The following is a 24,766-nucleotide window of genomic DNA, read 5'->3' as shown; positions in this document are numbered from 1 at the left end:
CATTGATGCCACTTGGCCGCTTCCTGCAGCCCATGTGACAGAAACAGTGTAGTGCTTTTAGCCACGTTTGTTTCTAGCATCAGTCAATGCCTCGGGGGTATATAGTTCAGACCTGAAAACCTCACACTGAGGATTTGGCCAATGTTAACACTGTGTAAAGAGAGGTAATGTGTTTACAGCAGCTTGCTCATCATCAGGATCAATGACCTGAGGCAAAGTTTTCTGACAGTCACACATTCTGGGGATGAGCGATCTATTCTTGCAAACATCTAATTTTCTGATCGGTAGAATTTCTGTATAAATTAAAATGACAACAAGCAGGTGAGTGGCCTCCCTTACTGCAATGATAATATATGTTTGAATGACCTGGTTTCATGAATCTTATTGGACGGGGGTTGTGGGGTGCAGGTGGGTGGGGAGCGGGGAAATTGACTGTCAGAGCACGTTCTGTATCAGCGCTTTCCTTTAATTGGTAAAAAATATTGGATTTGGCCTGGCTGAGATTATGCCTAACCACCATTTTGTTTAAGATGGACTAAGAGTTTGTAACTCTTTCAATTCACATACATTTCTATTGGCAGAACTAAAGCTTTATTCTGCACCCGGCCCCATTTTTAAGAATACCTTCTTCTGTACAGCTGCATTCTCAACCTGCAAATCTGTCACAAACCTCAGCATTCAGACTCAGCTCCACACTTACAATGTGTAAAAGACTGCTTCTACTCCGCAGAATATGCTTCAACCATCGTTTCCCCCCTACAATTCCATTCATCAAACTTAAATAGTTTAGTGATAACAAGGGGTTGGTAGCTCTACTTAAACACCAGAATAATCCTAGCTGTGATCCATGTACACGATGTGGGATCTTACACCAAAAATATAAACATGGTTAAAAGCAGCAGGTCATGTCCATCATAAGCGCTGCAGAGAACAGCCTGGGGGCATTAATATATGCTCCTCTTCTTATCTCTTTTATTCTCTTTTCCCTTATTTCTCACCACAGTTGTTTGGCTGCGGGCTTTGTGATTTTTTTCTCTCATAGCTATGGAGGCAAGGGCATTCCAGCATCTACAATGGTAGTGAAACGCTACTAAAATGAGATAGTCTTTAGATTTTTTTCTTCTCCTTGTTTTGAAGGCATCATTCCGGCTGGGGTATGGTACCAACTGTGCAGGACACCTTGCTCTACATCAGCCTAGTGGCCATTCCTCATATGTTGGCAGGCCGCTCAACAGTGGGAACATCATAACTGGACCCAATCCTCACCAGACATCCACAAATCCACACTTTCCAGCAGGGGTCACTGGGCAGTGATCAGCAGGGGGGGGGGGGGGGGGCGGGAGCCATGGTGTTTTTTTCCCTCCTTGAATTACTGGAGTTGAGCTGCGGCCAACGTGGCACACCTCGTGTGATGCCCATCTGAGATCTACTGATGCAGCACAGACGAAGAATTGGGCACGGGGCCTTCTAGTCTGTGTGGCTCCCCTACAGACTGCTTTCACTAGCCAAGCCTTGGGGAAAAAGTTAGACGGTCAATTGAGGCCCTGTCTGCCCTCTCAGTTGGATGTAAAAGATCCAATGTCACTATTCGAAGAAGAGCAGGGGAGTTCTCCCAGTGTCCTGGCCAATATTTATCCCTCAAACAGCATCATTTAAAACAGATTATCTGGTCATTTATCTCATTGCTGCTTGTGGGACCTTCCTGTGTACAAATTGGAGGCCGTGTTTCCCAATGTTACAACAGGTCTACACTTCAAAAGTACTTAATTGTCTGTAAAGCGCCATTGGACGTCCTGAGGATGTGATAGGCACTAAATTTTCTTTCCATAGTTTTAGTAGATGGTTCTCACTGCTGTTATGAATATTGGGATTGTCAGGGTTGCTGTCACGGGGCCGTGCTGTCCGGGCGAGGCTGGTTCTGGACCCAAGTGCAGACAGACGAGGCGAGAAGCAGATATGCAGTCTTAAATAACAGTACTTTACTAGAATCACACAGGTAAACAGTTACAAAACATAGGAGCTCAAGACAAGCTACCACATAGGCAAATGGCTAGTCAAGATAGGAACTCAAGACAAGCTACCGTGAGGCAACCGGCTTGTCAAGACTGAGCTCAAGACAAGCTACCCCAGGGCAACCGGCTTGTCAAGATAGGAACTCAAGACAAGCTACCATGAGGCAACCGGCTTGTCCAAACTGAGCTCAAGACAAGCTACCACAGCGCAACCGGCTTGTCCAAAACTGAGCACCTAGTCAAGACAGAGCACCTAGTCAAGACTGACTCCCTTGTCAGGACTGAGCCCAGAGGGAAGAAACCACAGAACTTAAATACAAGCAAAAACAGGTGAAACCAATAAACCTAATAAAAGGCAATTAAATAATAAACACAGGAAAAACTAGTCACAATTAACAAAGGGAAACCAACCAGTGAAGGTGCCATCTAGGGGTTACTGAAGGATCTGACCGGCACCCTCACAGGGATAGCACCTCCTTCATAACAGAGCAAGAGAAAGCGACAGAAACATGAGAAACAATCATCACTGTGTAACCTGAAACAAGGGTATGGGATATGGTGATCTCCCACTGAATGTGAAAGAGCGAGTAGGCCTGCATTTCAGCGCAGGCCTACTAGCTCTTTCACATTCAGTACTTCATAGGCATTTCCAGCTCAAACATTGATGTTATGCTGGGTTGCAGTTATAACGAGTTCATTGCGGTTATAATCCACATTGGGAACTGGATTGTGGTCAAATTCAGAGCTATTCTTGTCCCCACTCTGCGTAATAGCACCAATTTGACCAGGGAAATTTAGGGAAAGGGAGAGAGGCAATAAATTTTAACTGAAATAACTTGCATCACTGTCAATGAAATGGTTTGAGTGACTTTATACGGGAAAAATTTCCATTAATTCTTTAAACTCTCATATCACGCAGACTCGGAGACTAGTAAAATGTCAAAACCACCAAATACAGAAATGACCACAAAACCAAAGATGTGAGCTTCGCAGCTATATTTAACACAAAAAACTCATTTTGCAGGCGTCAGCAATAACCAAGTTACTTCTCTTATTGATCACAGTTTCCATGGAGCTACCACAGCAATTAATTAAATGAAGACTGATTTCACTAAAATAATAAGAGGAAAACATAGCTCATTTCAGATCATGTTCAAGTTCTGCTTCAATGCAAACTTGTCATTTTGAGAAATGCATAGCTGTGTTAATGCCCAGGTCACACACTGAGGCAGATGCCAGTCCTTGAGAACTTCCTGTGCTCCTTCACAACACTATACAATTTGTGCTGTGTCTACTTTTACAAGAGTCAACACGATACCATTAAAGGAAGAGTTGCAGGCCACTCCCGCATGGTGGGTGGGTTCAGGGGGGTCAGACCAAAGCCCTCAAGATTACGCAGCTCGGATTGATCTAATATTTTGTCTTTTGACTTAAAAGCCTATAGCAGGGGTTGGCAACCAGCACCTCCTGGTTTATTGCAAGCTTTTTCTTTGTATTTAAAAAAATCCACAGCATGATCAGAAACAGAAAAGAGAAAAGTTGTGTGGAACCAGAATGTTGCAAATGGGGGGATTCTGGCATGTGAAGTGGCTCAATGAGCAGGCTGACTGGGTAGGGTTGCTAACTCTCCCGGGTCGACCTGCAGTCTCCAAGAATTTAAGGTTAATCTCCTGGACAATGCTGCAAGCAACCCGGGATAAAAATCATAAGAACATTAACAAAAAACGTGGGTTTTTTTTTCTCACTTTCTTTAAACACTTTTGTTTATTAGTTTCCACTTGTGGGGAAGAGCAACACTAGAGGCCACCAATATAAGATAGTCAGCAAGAAATCAAACAGGGAATTCAGAAGAAACTTCTTCACCCAGAGAGTGGTGAGAATGTGGAACTTGCTACCACAGGGAGTGGTTGAGGCAAATAGTACAGATGCATTTAAGGGGAAGCTAGATAAGCACATGTGAGAGAAGGGAATAGAGGGTTACGCTGATAGAGTTAGATGAGATAGGATGGGAGGAGGCTCAAGTGGAGCATAAATGCCGACATGGACTGGTTGGGCCGAATGGCCTGTTTCTGTGTTATATATTCTATGTAATCCTATATAATAAAAATATTGGAGATGGGAAAAAAAGAATATTTGATTGGTCGGGGCAGTTGGAGGTGGGAGGTCATGTGATGATTCCCCTAACACTGGGTGGAGAAGGCAAGACCAGAGCTACAGGCATTGTGGAACAGGTGAGCACCCCTCAGGAAGTAGAACTGCCATAAATATTGTAGCTGCTAATTAGTACCATGTTACAGCCTCCGGCACTGTTTGTATCCTACTTAGTATTCCACTTTAAAATTCTTTCAAAGAAAGAAAATAGCCCATAATCTTTTTTTTAAGAATTTACTGCCCAACCCTAATTGCCACTGAGAAGGTGGTGGTGAGCCGCCTTCTTGAACCGCAGCGGGCAGTTAAGAGTCAACCACATTGCTGTGGGTCTGGAGTAACATATAGGCCAGACCAGGTAAGGACAGCAGATTTCCTTCCCTAGGACATTAGTAAACGAGATGGGTTTTTATGACAATCCAGTAGTTTCATTACTGATACTAGCTTTTTATTCCAGATTTATTTAAGTAACTGAATTTAAATTCCCCAGCTGCCGTGGTGGGATTTAAACTCAAGTCTCTGTCATTTGGCTAATTCATCCAGGCCTCTGGATTACTAGTCCAGTAACATAACCACTATGCTACCGTACCCCTGCTGTAGGAGGGCAACGAATGGCGCCTTGCCATTGCTCGTTTAATCTCGACGATATTGCTGAAAGTGCGAGCAGATATTGTCACAGCGAGGGAAACAGGGCATCTGAGACCTGAGTGAACAGGGAATGCAACTGTGTATCTCCTTAACCAATCAGATTGAAGGATTGTGGAATTAATGGCACAAGGACTGAAAAGGAAGCGTAAATTAGAGGCAGAAAAGTAAAAGAAAAGTTTAAAATTTTAAATGTTATACTTTTAATAAATCCAACAACAATTAAAGGAATTGAAGGAATGAGACTCCACACTTGTAAACGTTAATTTTCGGTGCCAGAAAGGTTGATTGGCAGTAATTAACAATTAGCACATCATTAAAAGAATCTCTGACAGCCAATCCAGGCAATTAAAAATGCACACAGCAAATCCCATAAACAGCAATAACAAAAAATTGACCAGTTAATCTGTTTTTTTTTGCTGTTGCTTAAAGTGTCTTGTTTTGCACACCATGTACAAAAATAATAAATTGCAAGACAACGGAGTATTACAGTTTAAACTCTTTTTAATGAAACATCAGGTCTGCAAGCTTTCTCAATCAATCCAGCACCGTGTGGACAAGATGGAGTATGGACCCCCTGGGTCTTCCAAACAATAGCAGTCCTTACAGATGCCTGCAGGCCAATGACAACTCAGCATGTGAATATAATAGGTATTCCTTACAGATGCCTGCGGTCCAATGATAATGCAATATGCAAATGTTACATCCCCTTTCTTTTAAAAGAAAAATATTATGCATTACTTTTAAACCTTTCTTCTACCTAATGTTCTCGGTAGCATAAACATCTAAGTAAACTCAGCATTTAACTAGCGCTGAAAACATATCAAACTTTCAATAACGATATACAGTATTTTTTTTTAGGGCAGCAATCTGCCTACACCCTTTGACAGTTCACAAGTCAAGGATAACACCGCCCCCCTCCTCTAACCTAGTAGTCTTTTAGCAGCTGTCTAAAAACAGAGGTCACAAATTTTTTGGTCTCAGTTTCTTTTCAGCAGGGCAGGAACCGGGAGGAGCGGGAAGTCGGCGTAGGACCAAGGGGACACAAGACCGGGAAGTCAGCGAAAGACCAGGGAGGTAAGACTAACTGGTAAGTACTTTCCTCAAACCTTCCTAGGAAGTAAAACCAAAACTAGTGGGATTTGGTTAGTTTAAAAAGGAATAAGAGGAGTACAGTATACATTGGTCTAAGTAAGCTTCGGGAAAACAAAAGTCGATAAATAAACTAAAACTAGAAAATTAAAAGTAATATAAGGGTTAAGTCATGGCAGTAGAGCTCGGACCTGTGTCATGCTCCTCCTGTAACATGTGGGAAATCAGGGACGCTTCCTGTGTCCCTGACGACTATGTGTGCAGGAAGTGTGTCCAGCTGCAGCTCATGTGGGACCGCATGACGGCCCTTGAGCTGCAGATGGACTCACTTTGGAGCATCCACGATTCTGAGAGGGGTGTGGATAGCACATTTAGTGAGTTGGTCACACCGCAGGTTAAGGCCAGCGTAGACAGTACATGGGTGACCAAAAGGCAGAGCAAGGGCAGGAAGGTAGTGCAGAAATCCCCTGGGGTTGTCTCCCTTAGCAACAGGTTCACCGCCTTAGGTACTGTTGTCGGGGGGGGTGACACATCGGGGGAAGGCACCAGCAGCCAGGCTCATGGCACCATGACTGGCTCTGTTGCAAAGAAGGGAGGGAAAAAGAGTGGCAGGGCTATAGTAATAGGGGATTCGATTGTAAGGGGAATAGATAGGGGTTTCTGTGGTCGCGACCGAGACTCCAGGATGGTATGTTGCCTCCCTGGTGCAAGGGTCAAGGATGTCTCGGTGCGGGTGCAGAACATTCTGGAGGGGGAGGGGGAACAGCCAGTTGTCGTGATACATGTTGGTACCAACGACGTAGCTAAAAAAAGGGAAGAGGTCCTACAAGTAGAATTTCGGGAGTTAGGAGCCAAGCTAAAAAGTAGGACCTCGAAGGTAGTAATCTCTGGATTACTACCAGTGCCACGTGCTAGTAAGAGTACAGAGAACAGGATAGTTAGGCTAAATACGTGGCTTGAGCAGTGGTGTAAGAGGGAGGGTTTTAAATTTTTGAGGCATTGGAACCAGTTTTGTGGTAGGTGTGACCTATACAAAAGGGACGGTCTACACCTGTGCAGAGATGGAACTGATGTTCTCGGGGTAATTTTTGATAAAGCAGTTCGGGAGCATTTAAACTAGTATGGCAGGGGGCTAGAAACCTATGTAGTGAAATAGAGGAAAGTGAAAGGCAGACAGAAATAAATGATAAAAGGGTGAGGAACAAAAAACAAAGGGCCAAACTAATTCATAAAAAATGTGAGCATAAAAAAAGCCTGAGGGTTTTATACCTTAATGCGAGAAGCATCAGGAACAAGGTAGATGAATTAGCTGTGGAAATAGAGGTTAATGATTATGACCTAATTGGGATTACGGAAACATGGTTGCAGGGTGAGCAGGGCTGGGAGCTTAACATACAGGGGTATTCAGTATTTAGGAAGGATCGACAAAAAAGAAAGGGAGGAGGGGTAGCATTGCTAGTAAAAGAGGGGATAAATGCAATTGAAAGGAAGGATATTAACTCAGTTAATACAGAATCTATATGGGTGGAGCTAAGAAATAGCGAGGGGCGAAAAACATTAATAGGAGTGGTATATAGGCCTCCAAATAGTAAAATAGAGGTTAGGGAGGGCATCACGAGGGAAATTAGAGAAGCGTGCAATAAGAGCACAGCTGTCATCATAGGTGACTTTAACTTACATATAGATTGGACTAGCCTAATCAGTAAAAATAATGAGGAGGAGGAATTCCTTGAGTGTTTGAGGGATGGTTATCTGGATCAATATGTCGAGGAACCAACTCGGGAACAGGCTATATTGGACTGGGTACTGTGCAATGAGAAGGGACTAATCAGTAATCTTGTTGTACGGGGACCCTTGGGTCAGAGCGATCATAACATGATCGATTTCTCACTCGAAATGGAGAGCGAAGAAATTGACTCAGAGACTAAGGTCCTGAATTTAAACAAGGGGAATTATGATGCCATGAGACGGGAACTGAGTAGGTCTGATTGGACAACGTTCCTGGGAGGACTGGAGGTAGATAAACAATGGCAAACATTTAAAGATAGAATGACAAAATTGCAAAAATTGTTTATACCAATCTGGCATAAAAGGAAATCTAAAAAGGTGACTCAACCGTGGATAACAGGGGAAATTAGAGACAGCATAAAATCCAAAGATAGGGCGTATAAAATAGCCAAAAAAAGCGCCAGAGCGGAAGATTGGGAACAGTTTAAGATAGAGCAAAGGAGGGCAAAGGGCATAATCAAGAGGGGCAAAATAGCTTACGAAAACAAGCTGGCGGAAAATATAAAAACTAACTCCAAAAGCTTTTATAAGTATATCAAAAGGAAAAGACTGGTGAAAACCAAAGTTGGTCCATTGCAGTCAGATACGGGGGAATATATAATGGGAAATAAGGAAATGGCAGATCAACTAAATGCATACTTTGGGTCAGTCTTTACGAAGGAAGACACAAAAAACCTCCCTGGGATATCGGGAAAAATAGGGACATTGGCAAAGGAGGAACTGACGCAAATCAATATCTCTAAGGATATGGTGTTAAGGAAGCTAAAGGGATTGAAGGTGGACAAATCCCCAGGGCCTGATAACATGCATCCTAGGGTACTGAAGGAGGTGGCCCTAGAGATAGCGGATGCACTAAGGATGATTTTTCAGAATTCATTAGACTCGGGAACAGTGCCGATGGATTGGAGGGTAGCTAACGTTACCCCACTATTCAAAAAGGGGGGTAGGGAAAAAGCAGGTAATTACAGACCTGTAAGCCTTACATCAGTTGTGGGCAAAATGCTGGAGTCCATCATTAAGGATGAAATAGCGGAGCACTTAGCAAATGGGGACAGGATAGGACAGAGTCAACATGGATTTACAAAGGGTAAATCGTGCTTGACTAATCTATTGGAATTTTTTGAGGGAGTAACTGGTAGAATAGATGGGGGAGAGCCAGTAGATGTGGTGTACCTGGACTTCCAAAAGGCCTTCGATAAGGTCCCACATAAAAGATTAGCATGGAAAATTGAGGCTCATGGGATAAAGGGGAAAGTTTTGGCGTGGATAGGGAACTGGCTGTCAGATAGAAAACAGAGAGTTGGAATAAACGGCTCATTTTCTGAATGGCAGGCAGTAACAAGTGGGGTACCACAGGGATCTGTCCTGGGCCCCCAGCTGTTCACAATTTACATTAATGACCTGGATCAGGGAGTCGGATGCAGCATTTCCAAATTTGCAGACGACACTAAACTAGGAGGGGGGGTGGGCTCAGAGGAAGAGACCAGGAAGCTCCAGAGCGATTTGGACAGACTGGGCGATTGGGCGGATAAATGGCAGATGCACTATAATGTGGACAAGTGCGAAGTTATCCACCTTGGGTGCAGGAACGGGAGGGCAAATTATTATTTAAATGGCAATAGATTGGGAGAGGGGGAAGTACAGAGAGACCTGGGTGTTCTTGTACACCAGTCACTGAAGGCGAGCATGCAGGTGCAACAGGCGGTCAAGAAGGCAAACGGTATGCTGGCCTTCATAGCAAAAGGGTTAGAATACAGGAACAGGGATACCTTGCTGCAGCTGTACAGGGCACTGGTGAGACCACACCTCGAGTACTGTGTACAGTTTTGGTCGCCTCATCTGAGGAAGGATGTTCTTGCCATGGAGGGGGTGCAGCGGCGATTCACCAGGCTGATACCAGGAATGGCGGGAATGACCTATGAGGAGAGACTATGTAGTTTAGGGATGTACACACTGGAGTTTAGAAGATTGAGAGGGGACCTCATAGAAGTGTATAAAATTCTGACAGGTCTAGACAGACTGGATGCAGAAGGAATGTTTCCCTTGGCGGGTGAGAACAGAACTAGAGGACATAATTTAAGGATAAGGGCTAAACCATTTAGGACAGAGATGAGGGGGAATTTCTTCACTCAGAGAGTGGTGAACCTGTGGAACTCATTGCCACAGAGGGCAGTGTACGCCAGCTCATTAAATATATTTAAGAGGGAATTAGATATATTTCTACGGGCAAAAGGGGTTAAGGGTTACGGAGAGAAGGCGGGGACGGGATACTGAATTAAAGGATCAGCCATGATCTCATCGAATGGCGGAGCAGGCACGAAGGGCCGAATGGCCTACTCCTGCTCCTATCTTCTATGTATCTATGTATCTATGTATCTATGTAACTCTAGGCTTGACCTCTCGTCGGAATGACGGTGTTGTTCCTTGGTGTTCAGGAGGTGTCTGCGATTGCGGCGGTACACCTGTCCTTCTGGGGTGCGGACGTGATACGATCGCTCAGTGTCAGCTGGCTGGATGACGACTGCTGGCTTCCAGTCGTCATGCTCCTGGATTCTGATGGATTCTCCATTGTGCAGCGGCAGCAGTAGTCTAGCTGACTTGTCATAGTATCTCTTTTGGTGTTGCTGTCTCTGTACACGTTTTGCATGCACTTGCTTGCAGCTGACGACCTGCCAGGGCCTGTCTGGGATACGGTGAGGTATCATGGGCTCTTTGACATTTGATGGGCGGCATTCTAGACAATGGAACATTTTCCGACAATGTCCTCAATGTGTTTGCACATTCCGGGCCAAAACATAATGTCACGTGCTCTTTGTTTGCATTTTTCCATGCCCATATGTCCAGCATGAATCTTTGTCAACATCTCTTCTCTGAGACTGGTAGGAATGATGATTTTCTACCCTTTGAAGACGATTCCGTTGATTTGTGACAGTTTGTCTCTGTGGTTCCAGAATTCAGATATGCTCTGAGGGCATTTCCTCCTTTCCTCAGGCCATCTTTCATGTATGACTTTGCTCAGCAGTGTGAGTTGTGCATCTTTCTCTGTTCCTGCTCAGATCTCCTTCAGTTTTGAGTCACTCACAGGTAAGCTGTTGTACACCATGTGCACCTGCACATCCATACCTTCACTGAGGCTGCTGTCCTGGTAGCTAAGAGACGTTCTGGAGAGCGTGTCTGCGACAGGAATGTCTTTGCCTGGACGGTGAATGGTGTGGAGATGCCGGAGTTGGACTGGGGTGGACAAATGTAAGAAGTCACACAACACCAGGTTATAGTCCAACAGCTTTATTTGAAATCACAAGCTTTCGGAGCGCTGCTCCTTCTTCAGGTGAAGTGGAGAAATGCATAAAGACACAGCTTATATAGTCAGAGAATCATGTCAGATGTTTACAGGTAACCTTTCCAACTGCCATTTATCGCACCTCGGCAGAGAGATAATCACAGCAGTCAAAGGTGTGAATGGTGTCCAAACAGGTCAGTCAGGGAAACATTACATCAAAGAACAATGAGGTGGGGTCACAAGGGGTCAAATATTGCAGATGCTGGGGTCTGTATGAAAAACAAAAAAACAGACAAAAAACATTTTTTTTGGCTGGAAATCACAGCAGGTCCGGCCGCATCTGTGTAGAGAGAACAAGCCAATGTCGACTCGAGTCTGGATGACCCTGCATCAGGTGGGGTTACATGTAGCGTGACATGAACCCAAGATCTCGGTTGAGGCCGTCCTCATGAGTGCGGAACTTGGCTATCAGTTTCTGCTCGACGATTTTGCGTTGTCGTGTGTCTCGAAGGCCACCTTGGAGAATGCTTACCCGAAGATCGGAGGCTGAATGTCCTTGACTGCTGAAGTGTTCCCCGACTGGGAGGGAACACTCCTGCCTGGTGATTGTTGCGCGGTGTCCGTTCATCCGTTGTCGCAGTGTCTGCATGGTCTCGCCGATGTACAATGCTCCGGGGCATCCTTTCCTGCAACGTATGAGGTAGACAACGTTGGCCGAGTCACACTGGCCAAACGTTCTTCTTCAAATAACACCATGAGTTTTTTAACATCCACCTAAACAGGCAGATGGGCCTCCATTTCATATCTCATGTGAAGGAAAGCACAGCCAACAATTTAGAACTCCCTCAGCACTACATAGAAGTTTCAGCCTAGATTATGTGCTCAAGTCATGGAGAAGGATTAAAAAAACTATAACCTTTATCATTCAGAGATGAGAGTACTACCAACTGAACCAAGCTAACACAAGCTGAAACATGCTTATAGTTATTCAAAAACATTGGCCTAGAAATTCAGTATAGCCACGTTCGGGGCGCTACAGTCGGGCGGCCGCTAAAGTTTGCGCCTGGCGCAAGTTCGCGCCACCTTCGCCGATATTCAGTCGCATCGCCCCAAGAGGTTGCTGCTGCGCTAAAACAGGCGATGCATGACTATCATTAGGCGCTGAGCCGGCGGTCCGGGGCGATACCCCCGAGGGTGGGCGCAGCGCAGGTGCGGCGAGTTGCTGATTGACGGCAGACACTCTGGCGCCGGTCAGCTCTTAAAGGGGGAGGGTGGATTTGTTTGCCTGCCACGCCCTGCACACTGCAGCCCTCAAGCTAGGCCTGACCACTTCTGCTTCATCTGTGCAACGCCCAGGGCTATGGAGAAGGCCAGGGAGAGAGCGCAGCGCTTCAGCGAGGGTGACCTGAGGGTGCTGGTTGGCGGAGTGGAGCGCCGCCATGTTCTGTTCCCTGAAGGTGGCAGGAGGCTGCTGCCCAGCGCCTACCGGAAAGCCTGGAGGGAGGTGTCAAACAGGGTGACCAGGACTCCTGTGCAATGCCGGAAAAAGTTCAACGACCTCACTCGGGTTGTCAGGGTGAGTACCCTTTCCAGTGTCCTCCTCATCCCTGCATGTGCACCTCAGTTTATGGGCAAAGGGACCTGAAAGCCCTAATGGCCAGCCCTCATCCAGCAGCTATGGGACTGTCATGAAAAGCACTTGCACATTCAGCAATTTACACACTGTACAAGCTATTCGACCATGGGAGGCAGTACAGCCAAGATCAGGGCTTCACACTGTCAGGGCCAGTCCACCATGGGAGGCAGTGCAGACAAGATCAGGGCTTCACACTGTCAGGGCCAGTCCACCATGGGAGGCAGTGCAGACAAGATCAGGGCTTCACACTGTACTTAGAGGCCGTCCTTTCTTTTGCAGGCCAAGGTGGCGCACAACAGGAGGAACCAGCGTGAGACCGGGGGAGGCCGTCCTGACCTCAAGGAGCTCTCCGACCTTGACCAGCGTGTGGAGCGCATTATGGCAGGCCGGCTGATTGGCCCCGTCGCCAGTGGAGATGCCGACCCTGTTCTGGGCCCCAATGGTAAGGGCATCACCTTTTTGACCTCTCTCTTTCCACTTGCGCCTCAGATCAGCATCCTTTGCCACTGTCCGACCAATGCAGTGCATGGCAGCACTCATGCCTCCCTCGCTGCCGCCCTGTCCTCACTCTAAAGCAACTCTTGTGCCTCCCTGCTTTCAGATGGTGATTCGCCAGGTGAGGAGGCGGGCCCTCAAGCTGCCACTGTCAGCGATTCAGAATTCGAGGAGGAGGAAGAGGAAGCCGGCCCATCAGTGCCACCCTCAGCCGAGGCAGCCCATGGCGATGATGGGGACACGTCTTCCCTGGAGGGGAGCCGGGGGGAAGGGTCGGAGGAGAGTGAAGCTCCGGGGCCCAGCGGCCTGCAGCAACGCGGGAGGGGTGGGGAAGCTCGGCGGACTTCTCCCCAGAGGGTGAGTGCGGCCTCCAGTCCTGTGACGGTGAGCGCAGAGGAGGTGCGCCTCCTAGAGGAAATGGCCGTCCAGGTTGAGCGCAGGCACAATGAGCTCATGGCTGCAGTGGCAAGGATGCCTGACTCCATAGAGTCTCTGTCAAGGAGTGTGCAGGAATTCGGAGCAGCAGAGGCCAGGAGTCTGCAACAATTCAGTGCAGCACAGGCCAGGAGACTGGAACAATTCAGTGCAGCACAGGCCAGGAGTCTGCAGGACTTCGCGGCAGCACAGGCGGCTTCTAGCCAAGTGCTCAGTCGTGCCGTCCATTCACTGGCTGGTGTCATGCGGGCACAGACCAGGGCCACACGGGCACTAACTGCTGCCACCCTCGCTGGATCGGCCAGGCATCGCCAGGGCACTCGCCGTGCAGCAGCAGTGCAGCAGGCTGTTCTTCAGCAGTTTGCTGCGCATGCTGCAGTGCTGGCCCGTGCGAGTGCCAATGTCTCAGGCGACCAGGGAGTACCTGCGATCTGTCAGGTTGGCACCATTCCTGCAGCCGACACTGCCACTCCGCCATTGCAGCTGCCACCAGCCGCTGGACAGACTGCTGCCGCCCAAGCAGAGTTGGAGCAGTCAGCAGCCGGCCACTCCAGGGCCAGAGCTGGTGCAGGCCGACCCCCAAGGGCATCTGCCGTCTCGCCATCAGACCCTCAGCAGCCTTCCCCCAGTCTTGCTGCAGCCACTGGGGTCCCATTGAGGAGGAGCAGCAGGGCAGGCAGGGGCCAGTCACGGATGCGAAAGGCATCACCCTCACAGGGCAAAAAGTAGAAGGTTTGGCCAAATGCTTTGTGTTTGTTGAAAGGCCGAGACTGGTGTAGTTGTGTTTTTGTAAGGCCGAGACTGGTGTATTTCTTTGTTTTGTAAGGCCGAGACTGTTCGTTTTGTGTTTTTGGAGGGGGCTTCTCTCCATTAGTTTGTAATGTGGGAAGGGCAGAGGTTTCCAAGTAATAAATGTTCTTAAATCGCACTGCCCATGCTTTATTTTGCAAGTCCTGGTTGCCCTGCTCGGCTGAGGGCTTGTGGAGCGGCTACATTCATCTGGTGACATTGGCACAAGCCATTCCCTGAGAGGGGGCCTAGAACCGACGTTCAATAAGCCGCCGACGGGCGGCCCTTGCACTTTCTGCCTCCCTTCTGTGCTGGTCCTCCTCCTCCTCCTCCTCCTCCTCCTCCTCAGGTGGTCCTCCAATCTCTGGTGGCAGTGGCTGAGTCCTGCGGATAGCCAGGTTGTGCAGCATGCAGCACATGACAACGAAATGGGAGACTCGCTCCGGCGAATATTGTAGGGCTCCACCGGAACGATCCAGACAGCGGAACCGTTGCTTCAGGACGCCGATTGTTTGCTCAATGATGTTCCTGGTTGCTTGATGGCTGGCATTGTATCCCTCTTCAGCAGGGGTGCTGGGCGCACGGAGCGGGGTCATCAGCCAGGTACACAAAGGATAGCCTTTGTCCCCGAGAAGCCATCCTTGTGGGTGAGGCTGGGCCTGGAACATGTCTGCCACAGAAGTCTGGCGCAGGATGAAGGCATCGTGGCTGCTGCCTGGGAAGCGGGCATTGACAGCTAGGATGAGCTGCCTGTGGTCACACACCAGCTGGACGTTGAGCGAATGGTAGCCCTTCCGGTTGTGGTAATCCTCGGCATTCTCCAGAGGTGCCCGCAAAGCCACATGCGTGCAGTCAATGGCGCCCTGCACCATGGGGAAGCCCGCTAATGCTGCAAAGCCCACTGCACGCTGTTGCTGCTTGACAAGGGCCATGGAGAAGGAGATGAACTGACGTCTCCTTCTGAAAAGGGCATTGGTCACCTGGCGGATGCAGCAATGCACGGCGAACTGGGAGATGTTGGAAATGTCCCCAGTAGCGGATTGGAAGGAGCCGGTGGCATAGAAGTTGAGAGCCACCGTCACCTTCACTGCCACCGACAGAGACGTCCTGCTCCTCAGATGTGGCTGCAGATCACCGCCAAGCAGGTGGCAGATCTCAGTGACCACCGCCCTTCGGAATCGCAGCCTCCGAACACACTGCTCGTCAGACATGTTCAGATAGGAGAACTGCTGGTGGTATACCCTGGGTGGGTAAGGCCTCCTTTGCCGACGCCTGTTGCCTCCTCTCCGTCTGGCCATGACTGCCACTCTCTCACGGCGTCTGTGAGCCCTTTGAATGCAATGGAGAAGGCCAGCGTTTGCACCCATTGCAGCCCCCATTATATGTTTGCAAACAATGATATGACACTGAAGGTAAAGACAATTGGAAAGCTGTGGCCTGAAGCCACAAGTACCTGTCCGAGTGTTGAGCCAAAGCAGAAAGCTCTCTACCTTTGTCTCTCTGCAAAGATCCGTCTTTCAAAAAGGAGTGCTGCAAAATGGCTGCCTTTTCTACTGCAGGAGGAGTGCCCTTTAATTTGCGCCCCCCGCGCCCCGCATCGACTGAGAACTGTTCCCCTCTACCAGTCGCTAGGGGCGCCAGGCGCACAATAGGGCGTCGCCACTGAATTTCTGGTTTGGGGTGCACAAAGGGCGTTGCACGAGGAAATGACGTCAGGATCTGCGCGTGCAGCTGAGCGCGCGCAAAGACTTTGCGCCGCCGCTAAATCTTTAGTGAAGTTGGGGAGAGGCGCAGATCGCGCTGCGCCCGGCCGCTAGCCGCCTAGCGCCCAACATCTCCTCCTCCTAAGGCGCTACCGGCTGGCGCAAACAACTGAATTTCTAGGCCATTGTGTAAATTTGTCCCTGCCCCACCCCCAGTGAAAGTTGCTCTGTGATGGCATCCTGCTTGGAAAATCATGTTCTTGCCACACACACACAAACATACATATCTACAATATATCAAAATTCTTGGGGCTTCCTGTTTGTCACACATATTTCTTGTTGTCATGATTTTGTCATGCTTTTAAGAACATAAGAACATAAGAAATAGGAGCAGAAGTAGGCTATACAGCCGCTCGAGCCTGCTCCGCCATTCAATAAGATCATGGCTGATCTTCGCCATCAACACTTTCCCGCCCGATCCCCATATTCCTTGATTCCCTTAGAGTGCAAAAATCTATCGATCTCAGCCTTGGATATAATCAACAACTGAGCATCCACAGCCCTCTGGAGTAGAGAATTACAAAGATTCACAACCCTCTGAGTGATGAAATTCCTCCTCATCACAGTCCTAAATGGCCGACCCCTTATCCTGAGACTATGCCCCCTAGTTCTATACTCTCCAGCCAGGGGAAACAACCTCTCAGCATCTACCCCGTCAAGCCCCCTTAGAATCGTATATGACTCAATGAGATCACCTCTCATTCTTCTAAACTCCAGAGATTATAGGCCCATTCTACACAATCTCTCATCATAGGACAGCCCTCTCATCCCAGGAATCAATCTAGTGAACCTTCGTTGCACTGTCTCCAAGGCAAGTATATCCTTCCTTAAATAATGAGACCAATATTGTGCACAGTACTCCAGCTGTGATCTCACCAAAGCCCTGTACAACGGAAGCAAAACTTCCTTACACTTGTACTCCAACCCCCTTGCAATAAAGGCCAACATGCCATTTGCCTTCCTAATTGCTTGCTGTACCTGTATGCTAACTTTCTGTGTTTCTTGTGCAAGGATACCCAAATCCCTCTGAACACAATGTTTTGCAACATTTTGTAAGATCATGATTAAAGTGTAAATCTAGACATAACACCTGGGTCTATTTTAATGGATAATAGTGAGTAACACCTGTGGGTCTTCAGCCACCTGAAGACCCACAAGTAGATGACTGATGAAGGACATACCATACTCGAATTCGAGTGGTCGCCGATGATGATGATTTTAATGGATGATAGTGAGGAACACCTGCTATTCAGTCCTCGCACCACTGGTGGCACTGTGGCATGAGTTATCTATATTTGCCTGTCATTTTGTGTAACCTGAGCCTGTGAGGTGGTAATACAAAGATTTGACTGTACTGTCTTATTGTGCATCTATGTATCTATCCCAGTATCACTGGCCTGTCTGCAGGTTTTATTTTGCTGCTACTTTACCTGTTGAACCTGCAAGCTCCTGACCTTGCCCCCTGGGCTGGGTTTTGTGAATGGAGGCAGGACTGCTGCTTGTCATGTCAATGTCCCGCCTCCATCCTCGCCTGACCATTCAGAGGGATTTTCCCCTGATTGAGCTTGTTAAGTCCGCCCTGCGAGCTCAGCAGGCCAATTAGGGAAGAAGTCACTGACAGATCACGTCAACGTCAGACGTGCTATCTGTCAAGACTTCTTGAAAGAAGAAATAACAACGTTTGATAGCTCTGTGAAGCTGTCAAACACTGACATTCTCTTGAGTTTGATGAGTCTCTGTATTGAGGACTCATCAAACATTGAAAATTAGTAAATTTCAGATGTCTGATGGATAGGAGGGTTCATCAGCCATTACCTGAAATTGACAAGGTGGATGTCCGCTCTCCCGATCCACCACGGCTAAAGGCTATAGAAGGAAAAAAGGTAAGTGAACACTTTTTTAAACTATTCACTCACCTTGCATACTTACCACTCCACAGTTGCACCCATCACTCACCTCTACACCTTACTTCCAGGTGCCTCCGACCACCGCAGACCTCCTCCACGTCTCCTCCAACCCGGCGGGGTTCTCCGAGGTCGGGAAGCCTTCATCTGTGAAGGTAAAATGGCACTAATCCTTTTTTCTGCCTGTTAACTGCCGCAGTTAAAAGGATTAAAAGCCTTTCCCGCCTCCAGGAGACGGGACCCGAAGCTGCACATCTTCCCGCCTCCTGGCAAAAGGGCACGGAGGCAGGATGAGGGCGGGTTTGCCACCCGCCCCCACTTTCTCCAATTTTACGAGCTGTCCCACCTCCATGCCCGCCTCTTCAGGGCTTGGAAAATCCATCCCGTGTCTCTGAGCCTCTGACTGGAATCAGTGACCAGCAGCCACGCACCTTTCAATACCTTCCTGCCACCGAGGTTCTCTACCTCAGTCCACCACTCTTCATAATGTTTTGCAACATGACCAAACCCGCAGACTCCTCCAATCAGTTAGTAAGGTTAATTGCTTTAGCCGCAGTTAACTTTTGAAATGGCAGCATATAGCCTGGCGTTGTGGGATTCTGTTGGGGGATATGGGCTGAATTTAGTGCTAACAGCAAGTCAAATGATATCCTGTTCTGACTGTTCCTTTTTTCTTCTTTAACAACACATTTAACTTTTAAAGTAAAGCATCCGTTTGCACCCAACACTCTTTTAAAGGCAAATGACTTAAAATACACAGGATAATCCATTTATCATTAAACCAGTCTCAGGCTGACTGTCAGATAGTACATCAGCTGTGTGGTATCACAGAGGCTTCTTTATACTGCTGGACACGTTATTCAGTCCATGAGATAACATTCATCATACAGAATTTTGCAGACACTAATTTTAAAACCAGATATGGGCATGATAGATTGTGCTTGTGATTTGAACTCTAACTGGTATTGATATTGTTGCCAAGAGTGGGAGAAAATCAAGCACAATTAAAGAAAAGAAAACCTTGACAGCCCTGCAACCACAGAGGAATTTTCTAGGTACATTCTAAATGATGTCCTGTCCTCTGTGATGCCACTATGCATTAGCATTATTTCAGTTCATTAGTAAGTTTGTCATATTTATCATATTCTACCTTTTTGAAAGGTAAATGAGACCTGAAGTCATTTCTGTCAGTACATAATAGCTGTGCAATGTGTCAGGCCCTGGCACATCATGTGCCCAGCAGTTGTTTAATACGTATCATCTATTTACACAATTAGCAGCTCCCGATTACAATCACACGCTCCCTCTTACACTTCAAATTGTCAAGCTCAAACAATAAAATGTTAATTCAAATTACATTCAGTCCTCCACTGAAAGTAACAGCACTACAGCTAAGTGCAGCACTGTCAGTGATAGAAGTGGGGGAGATCAGTCACTGAGCTCCACACCACTCCTGGCACTCCGTCTAATAGAACGGACCAAAATATAATGGGAGAGCAAGAGGAATAAAAAGAAGACAATGGATCTCTTAGGAGACACAGAAACACTCTCTGCGTGGTTCAAGCAGTATCCTAATCCATGTATAAAACTCAAAGAGTTTGTAAACATCGGCTGACTGTTCAGATTAATGCAGGCTTTAAAATGTGTTACTATTTCAGTTTTACGTGGATGTTTTATCAAATTTTGGACGTTCCCCGCACAAACTGTACAGTGGCCAGCAACACACCCCACCAGCCACCATAATAACACATTATGAATTGGCATCACAACTGTGGGGTAGCAGGAATTGTTACATTCAGTACATGCCACAGATGACTAGAGAACAAATACTGACACTGGTTAATGCACAGTGATGTGAGCTTTTTCAAATCTAACCTTATATAGGCCTCGATAACAGTGGGAAAGTCTTTTTAAGCACGTCAGTTCTCACCAGTAAAATCTCCTACAAGCACAGCAATAGTGCTGTACTTAGTGGAGACACTGAGTAAGTTTTGCTGAGTCGGTGCATGTTTATAGAAAGAATGGAAAAAGTTTAATTAGGAAGAGGTCAACTTCAGAACAACATTTCCAGACTGAGTGACAACACGCTCCCCTTTAGGAGCCTGCTCCAAAAGGACAATGTTATTGATCAGTTCTAATCATGGGCTCTAACACTTGCAGGCGAAGTCAAAAGAAAATATCATTAGCAGGTTACAGGATAATAATACACTGCGTTACCAATTAAACTACACTTATTTGTTCCCCACTCAAAACACATCACATTCATATACGTTGCCAAAGGCAACAAGACTAGGTTTCCCTTCTTCACACCAATAATTTATATAATATTTTTCAGTTGTGAATTCAATTTCCATCGTTCTTGTTTTTGGTGAATGCTACAGTACGGTACAGGAGGGGAAATTTTCAATACCCTTTGCAAACATTCCTACCTGATAAAACTCTCGAAGCCAGTTCTTTTGTAAATTTTCAGGCTGCAAAACACAAAAGGTAAAAAAAAGTAAATAAACTGTTCAGAAAATACACACTGTAGTATGACTGTGTCATATTTAGCCCTCTGGGGGTTATGAAAAGGATGTTTCATTTTAAACCTTTCATTTATTTTTTGTGCGACTTAACTAAAATGAAAATGGTGATTATTTAACCCAAATGAAACTATACATCATTAAGCCTGTACTTCAATCTATCTCTGCAAAAACACTGAAAATGCCTCCTTTGTAATTTCCATGAGAATGTGCATTATCCAATTCCTCAGTCCTGAAGGAGAATACTTGGAACCGAGTGGGTAATGCAGCAGTTTCTGGGTTTTACTTCAAAAGAAGATTATGCCTAAGATTAGGTGTACGCAGGATGAGCACTCAGCTCAGCTGGAAAGTTTGATCAGGACGGTAATATTATCTGTCATGCAAGGTGTATAAAAATCACTCTATAGCGCTGAATACAATTACAGTGTTGAATGGAAAATGATTTTTCACATAGCGGTTCCCCTTAATATGGCACGTTGATGCCAGAATTGCTCGACTCTTATTCTAGTGATTATACCAACAGCTAATTAAGCCATCTAAAACATATCAACTCTCCAACGTTTCTACTGCTTCTTTTTTAAATAGACTATTTCAGTTGGACAGACCAAGCATCTCAGATCTGTCCTGAAAACACTGCAATGTCACCAAATGTCCTGGTTAACACATCTTAATGTGATAGATGTAATAGGGTCTTTACTCTGCTCATCATAGTATCCAGTCCGGAGACAGCATGCAAGAAAGTGAAGCTAAGTCAAGGACGAGAGTGCATGATTGAAATCATTAAGTTTTTCCTCTGACCTCTAATTTTTCTTTAGAGATTAAGGGGGCTAAATTTGGTTGATTTGCGCCTGGGCACGGCAGCGCTAACGCCTCCCGCGAAATTCAGCGGGAGGTTAGTGGCGGCGCTAACCGTTAGCGCCGCTGCGCTGCCGGCGATGCGTCATCGCCATGCGCAGCGCCCCTCTTGTGCCCCAGCTGTAATATTGGGTGGCACCCCCCCCCCCCACCCCCCGGCTTACCGCCAGACGCTATGGGGGACTGCCTGCGGCCAGGGTGGCGCTAGTTAAAGGGGAGGTGGTGGGCGGCCATTTTTGTTGCTGGCCGCCTGCCAGCACCTGCCCCCGTTGCTGTCCCCAGCCCCCGTGAAGCCCCCCCCCCCCGCGGGGTGCCGGCTGCTCTCCGTGAGCCCGGCACTCCTCTTGAGTGCTGGGCTCGTTTGCCGGCACTCCCGATCCCTGGTGGCCCAGCTGGGCGCTGGGACGTGCTGCACCAGACCCCTCCCCTTTAATAAGGGGAGGAAGGCCTGCAGTACCGCGGCGCAACGTGCCGCAGCGTGTGGCACTGCAGCACGTAGCGCCACAATATTAGCTCACAGTGCCCCAAGAGGGATGCGGGGCGCTTCCAGTAGCACCCCTCCTCCCTCTTGGGGCGCTACCTGGGAAAATCGGCCATGGAGGCACTAACTTTTTTACCCCTAAGAATAAAAACCGACATCCGGGTCTGTTGTAGACTAATTGATAGAGATTGGTTGCCATGATTTCTTAACCACTCCATTATCATTGTATCATGTGACTACCAAGATGGTAGATAGCGAACTAGATGGAGCTTGGGCTTTTTCCCATCTAACAATTCTTATGTTTCTATGTTCCTAAATGTTGGAAAACTGAATTAAAAACAGAAAATGCTAGAAATGGGCAGCAGGCCCATCGATACCGGAAAAGAGGAAAGACAGGATAACATTTTAGGTTTAGACCATTAATCAAAAGATGTTTGTTTACCTGAAACATTAACCTGTCTCTTTTCTCTTCAGATGTTATGGACCTGTTGTGTACTTCAGGAATTTTCTCTTTTTATTTCACTTTTCCATCCCTACTTCTTTTCTGCTGAAGGTGACTCGTGCTGAGGTATGACTCAACAGTTATTACGGGGCTGATCCACTTTTCATGGGGATTCTGAGTGTCATCTGTATAGCTCAGTGCTGCACTGTACTCTGGAGTCGAGTTGGGGGTGGGGGGGGAGGGGAGGGTTATTACATTCACTTCACAGAATTAAAAAAATATATATATGGGAAAACTTTTCTAAATTACTTGCTTTGTCATCTTCAAAATGTTAGATGTGTTGCAGAAGTACTATTGTACTAGCCACATAATAGGATTGACTGGAACACTGCACCATTGCCTCTGGAGCCAGGAAAATAACAGGGAAACACTAAGTGCTGGAAATCTGAAGGCAAAACAGGAAATGCTGGCAATATACAGAATGTCAGTCAGAATTCGTAAGAGAAATGGCAGGTTATGACGCTTTGGATGTCTACCTTTGAGGATACCCACCCAAGATGTCATAACCTGCTGATTGACGTGCTGTTTAATTCCAGCATTATCTCTCTTTGGCAGCCAGCTCTGTAACTGCCATTAACTCCTTGCTCTTGTTATTATCACTGACTGGTAACCTTTAGCATACGTATCATTTAACTAAAAGATATCAACTCATATTGTGCAGAGTAGGAACTCCAGAACATGTAGAGTTACATCAATGTCACTTTATATGTTAGCTTTTCAGAGTTGACGTATAAATAGGCAGTCAGGTATCCTAGAAAGAACATGGCTTGTGTGATTGAGACCGTGCAGTTAATCCACAACCGGACCATTACAGATTTAATTAGGTTATTCTAAACAGTGATTGCCAGCAAACAGTTGAGTGATGTCACTTGGGAGCGCTCTTGTTCTCGGTTCAAGCCTCGTCACTGGCTAATGCGGTCCACCCAACTGCCCTATAGAGAGTTTGAACTTTCTCTGCTTGTCCTCAATGCACCAGCAAAAACGTGCAGAATAGTAAATTTTAGAAAGTGATTGCATCATCCACCTTCCTAATCCCTGGTACAGAGGCTGTTCTGTACCTATGGCAAACCTGGCTGCTCTCTGTGACAGGGTTCCAGTGGCACCAGTCTTCCAGTCACATTCAAAAAAAAGTTTCCAGGTGGTTGTCAGCTGACATTTATGAACTGCATTAACAAGACAGCGATACTGCATGCATATGATGAAGGGATAATAAGTAGCACAGTAAGATAATGTCGCATTTCCTAATGGGAACTCCCATACACTTATGGCTAAACTCCATTTGCAGCATTCGGTCTGAATGACAAGAACAACGCAAACATTTTATTTGGCATGTGCATAGATTCCCACTTTTTCGGCATGTTTTTGAGCTAACTTGGCAGAATTGTCTCAGAGCATGGGGGTGGGGTGGAGGGGAAGAAAATAGATCGACCAATCAGAACATTTATGGGGACAATTGCTCGCCTTTTTATGACAATCGTGTGTGCGTGCGTGCGTGTGTGTGGGCTTTCATTGACTAAATGTGTTGCTAATTGTGGTTCTACAGTGGCAGTATCAGCCAAGTCTAGCGTGGCTCCTGAGAATAAAATGGAACCGACAGCACTTCAGTCATCACATTAACAAGGTCCACCTCCGCAGTCACACACCACAAGAATCCTGTGCCATTACTAGAAGAGAAAAAAGTAAGGGGCATGTTTCAGTGTTATTGACACAAATCGTGGCACCAAGTGTCTCAGATAACAACGTAACTCTGAAGTAATGCTTGTTTTAATATCAGTGCAAGAATCAGCCACAGAAATAGAACTATATAGTCCCTAGCACTGACATCCAATAAGCACAAAAAAAATCACACGATAAAGCATTAAAAAGCTGCAATGTCCCAAATTTCAATTATTTTCAGTGGAAATGTTTTAATTTACCCACAAAAACACATGTCTGATGTTATCTAGTGTGACAGGTTTTCTTTTCTATACTGAAGGTGATGGATTGTTCAGTTCTATACACACAGCACTGACCTCTTTTTTTCCTTACAACCCATACATTTCAGAATCTGGTTCCCCAGTACAATAATAACCTTTAAATGGATCACATTTGAAATGCTGCACTTACAATGTAGAATCATTTCCTGAGCCATTTTTCAGTACTAGCTTTAAATCCTCCAACCAGAGAAACCTTGAAGTAGATTTTGACTTTGTGCGACATCTATCCATTATTCATCCCAGGTTTCTGAGGCAAATCAGGAAAGTGAAACAAATAATTGATCTTTACGGACAGCATCTTACCTTCCCCAGCACCTTCCCCCTCACAACCCCATCCCGCCCCACCCCCTCCCCCTCGATTTACACCCTTACACATCCTTTCCTTAAGGTGATAGCTCATGATGGGGTATGCTATCTGATTGTGGTACCACTCTCACCTCTGA

At 46.6% G+C, this 24,766-nt stretch overlaps 1 protein-coding gene across 2 annotated transcripts in view; it reads right to left on the bottom strand.

The window, feature by feature from the left end:
* inpp5a (inositol polyphosphate-5-phosphatase A) overlaps positions 1–24,766 on the bottom strand; it is a 744,031-nt gene that overhangs the window by 461,435 nt on the left and 257,830 nt on the right. For both annotated transcript variants that reach the window (XM_085994739.1, XM_085994738.1), the window contains exon 2: positions 20,417–20,458. In XM_085994739.1, the coding sequence (XP_085850865.1) occupies positions 20,417–20,458 (42 nt within the window). The remainder of the gene's footprint in view (positions 1–20,416; positions 20,459–24,766) is intronic.

Source organism: Somniosus microcephalus, chromosome 8 (genome assembly GCF_052327205.1).
Source record: "Somniosus microcephalus isolate GS21.2 chromosome 8, FLI_Smic_1.0, whole genome shotgun sequence".
NCBI classification, from domain to species: domain Eukaryota; kingdom Metazoa; phylum Chordata; class Chondrichthyes; order Squaliformes; family Somniosidae; genus Somniosus; species Somniosus microcephalus.
The sequence above is the reverse complement of the archived record's forward strand: the minus strand, read 5'-3'. Positions and strand labels throughout refer to the sequence as shown.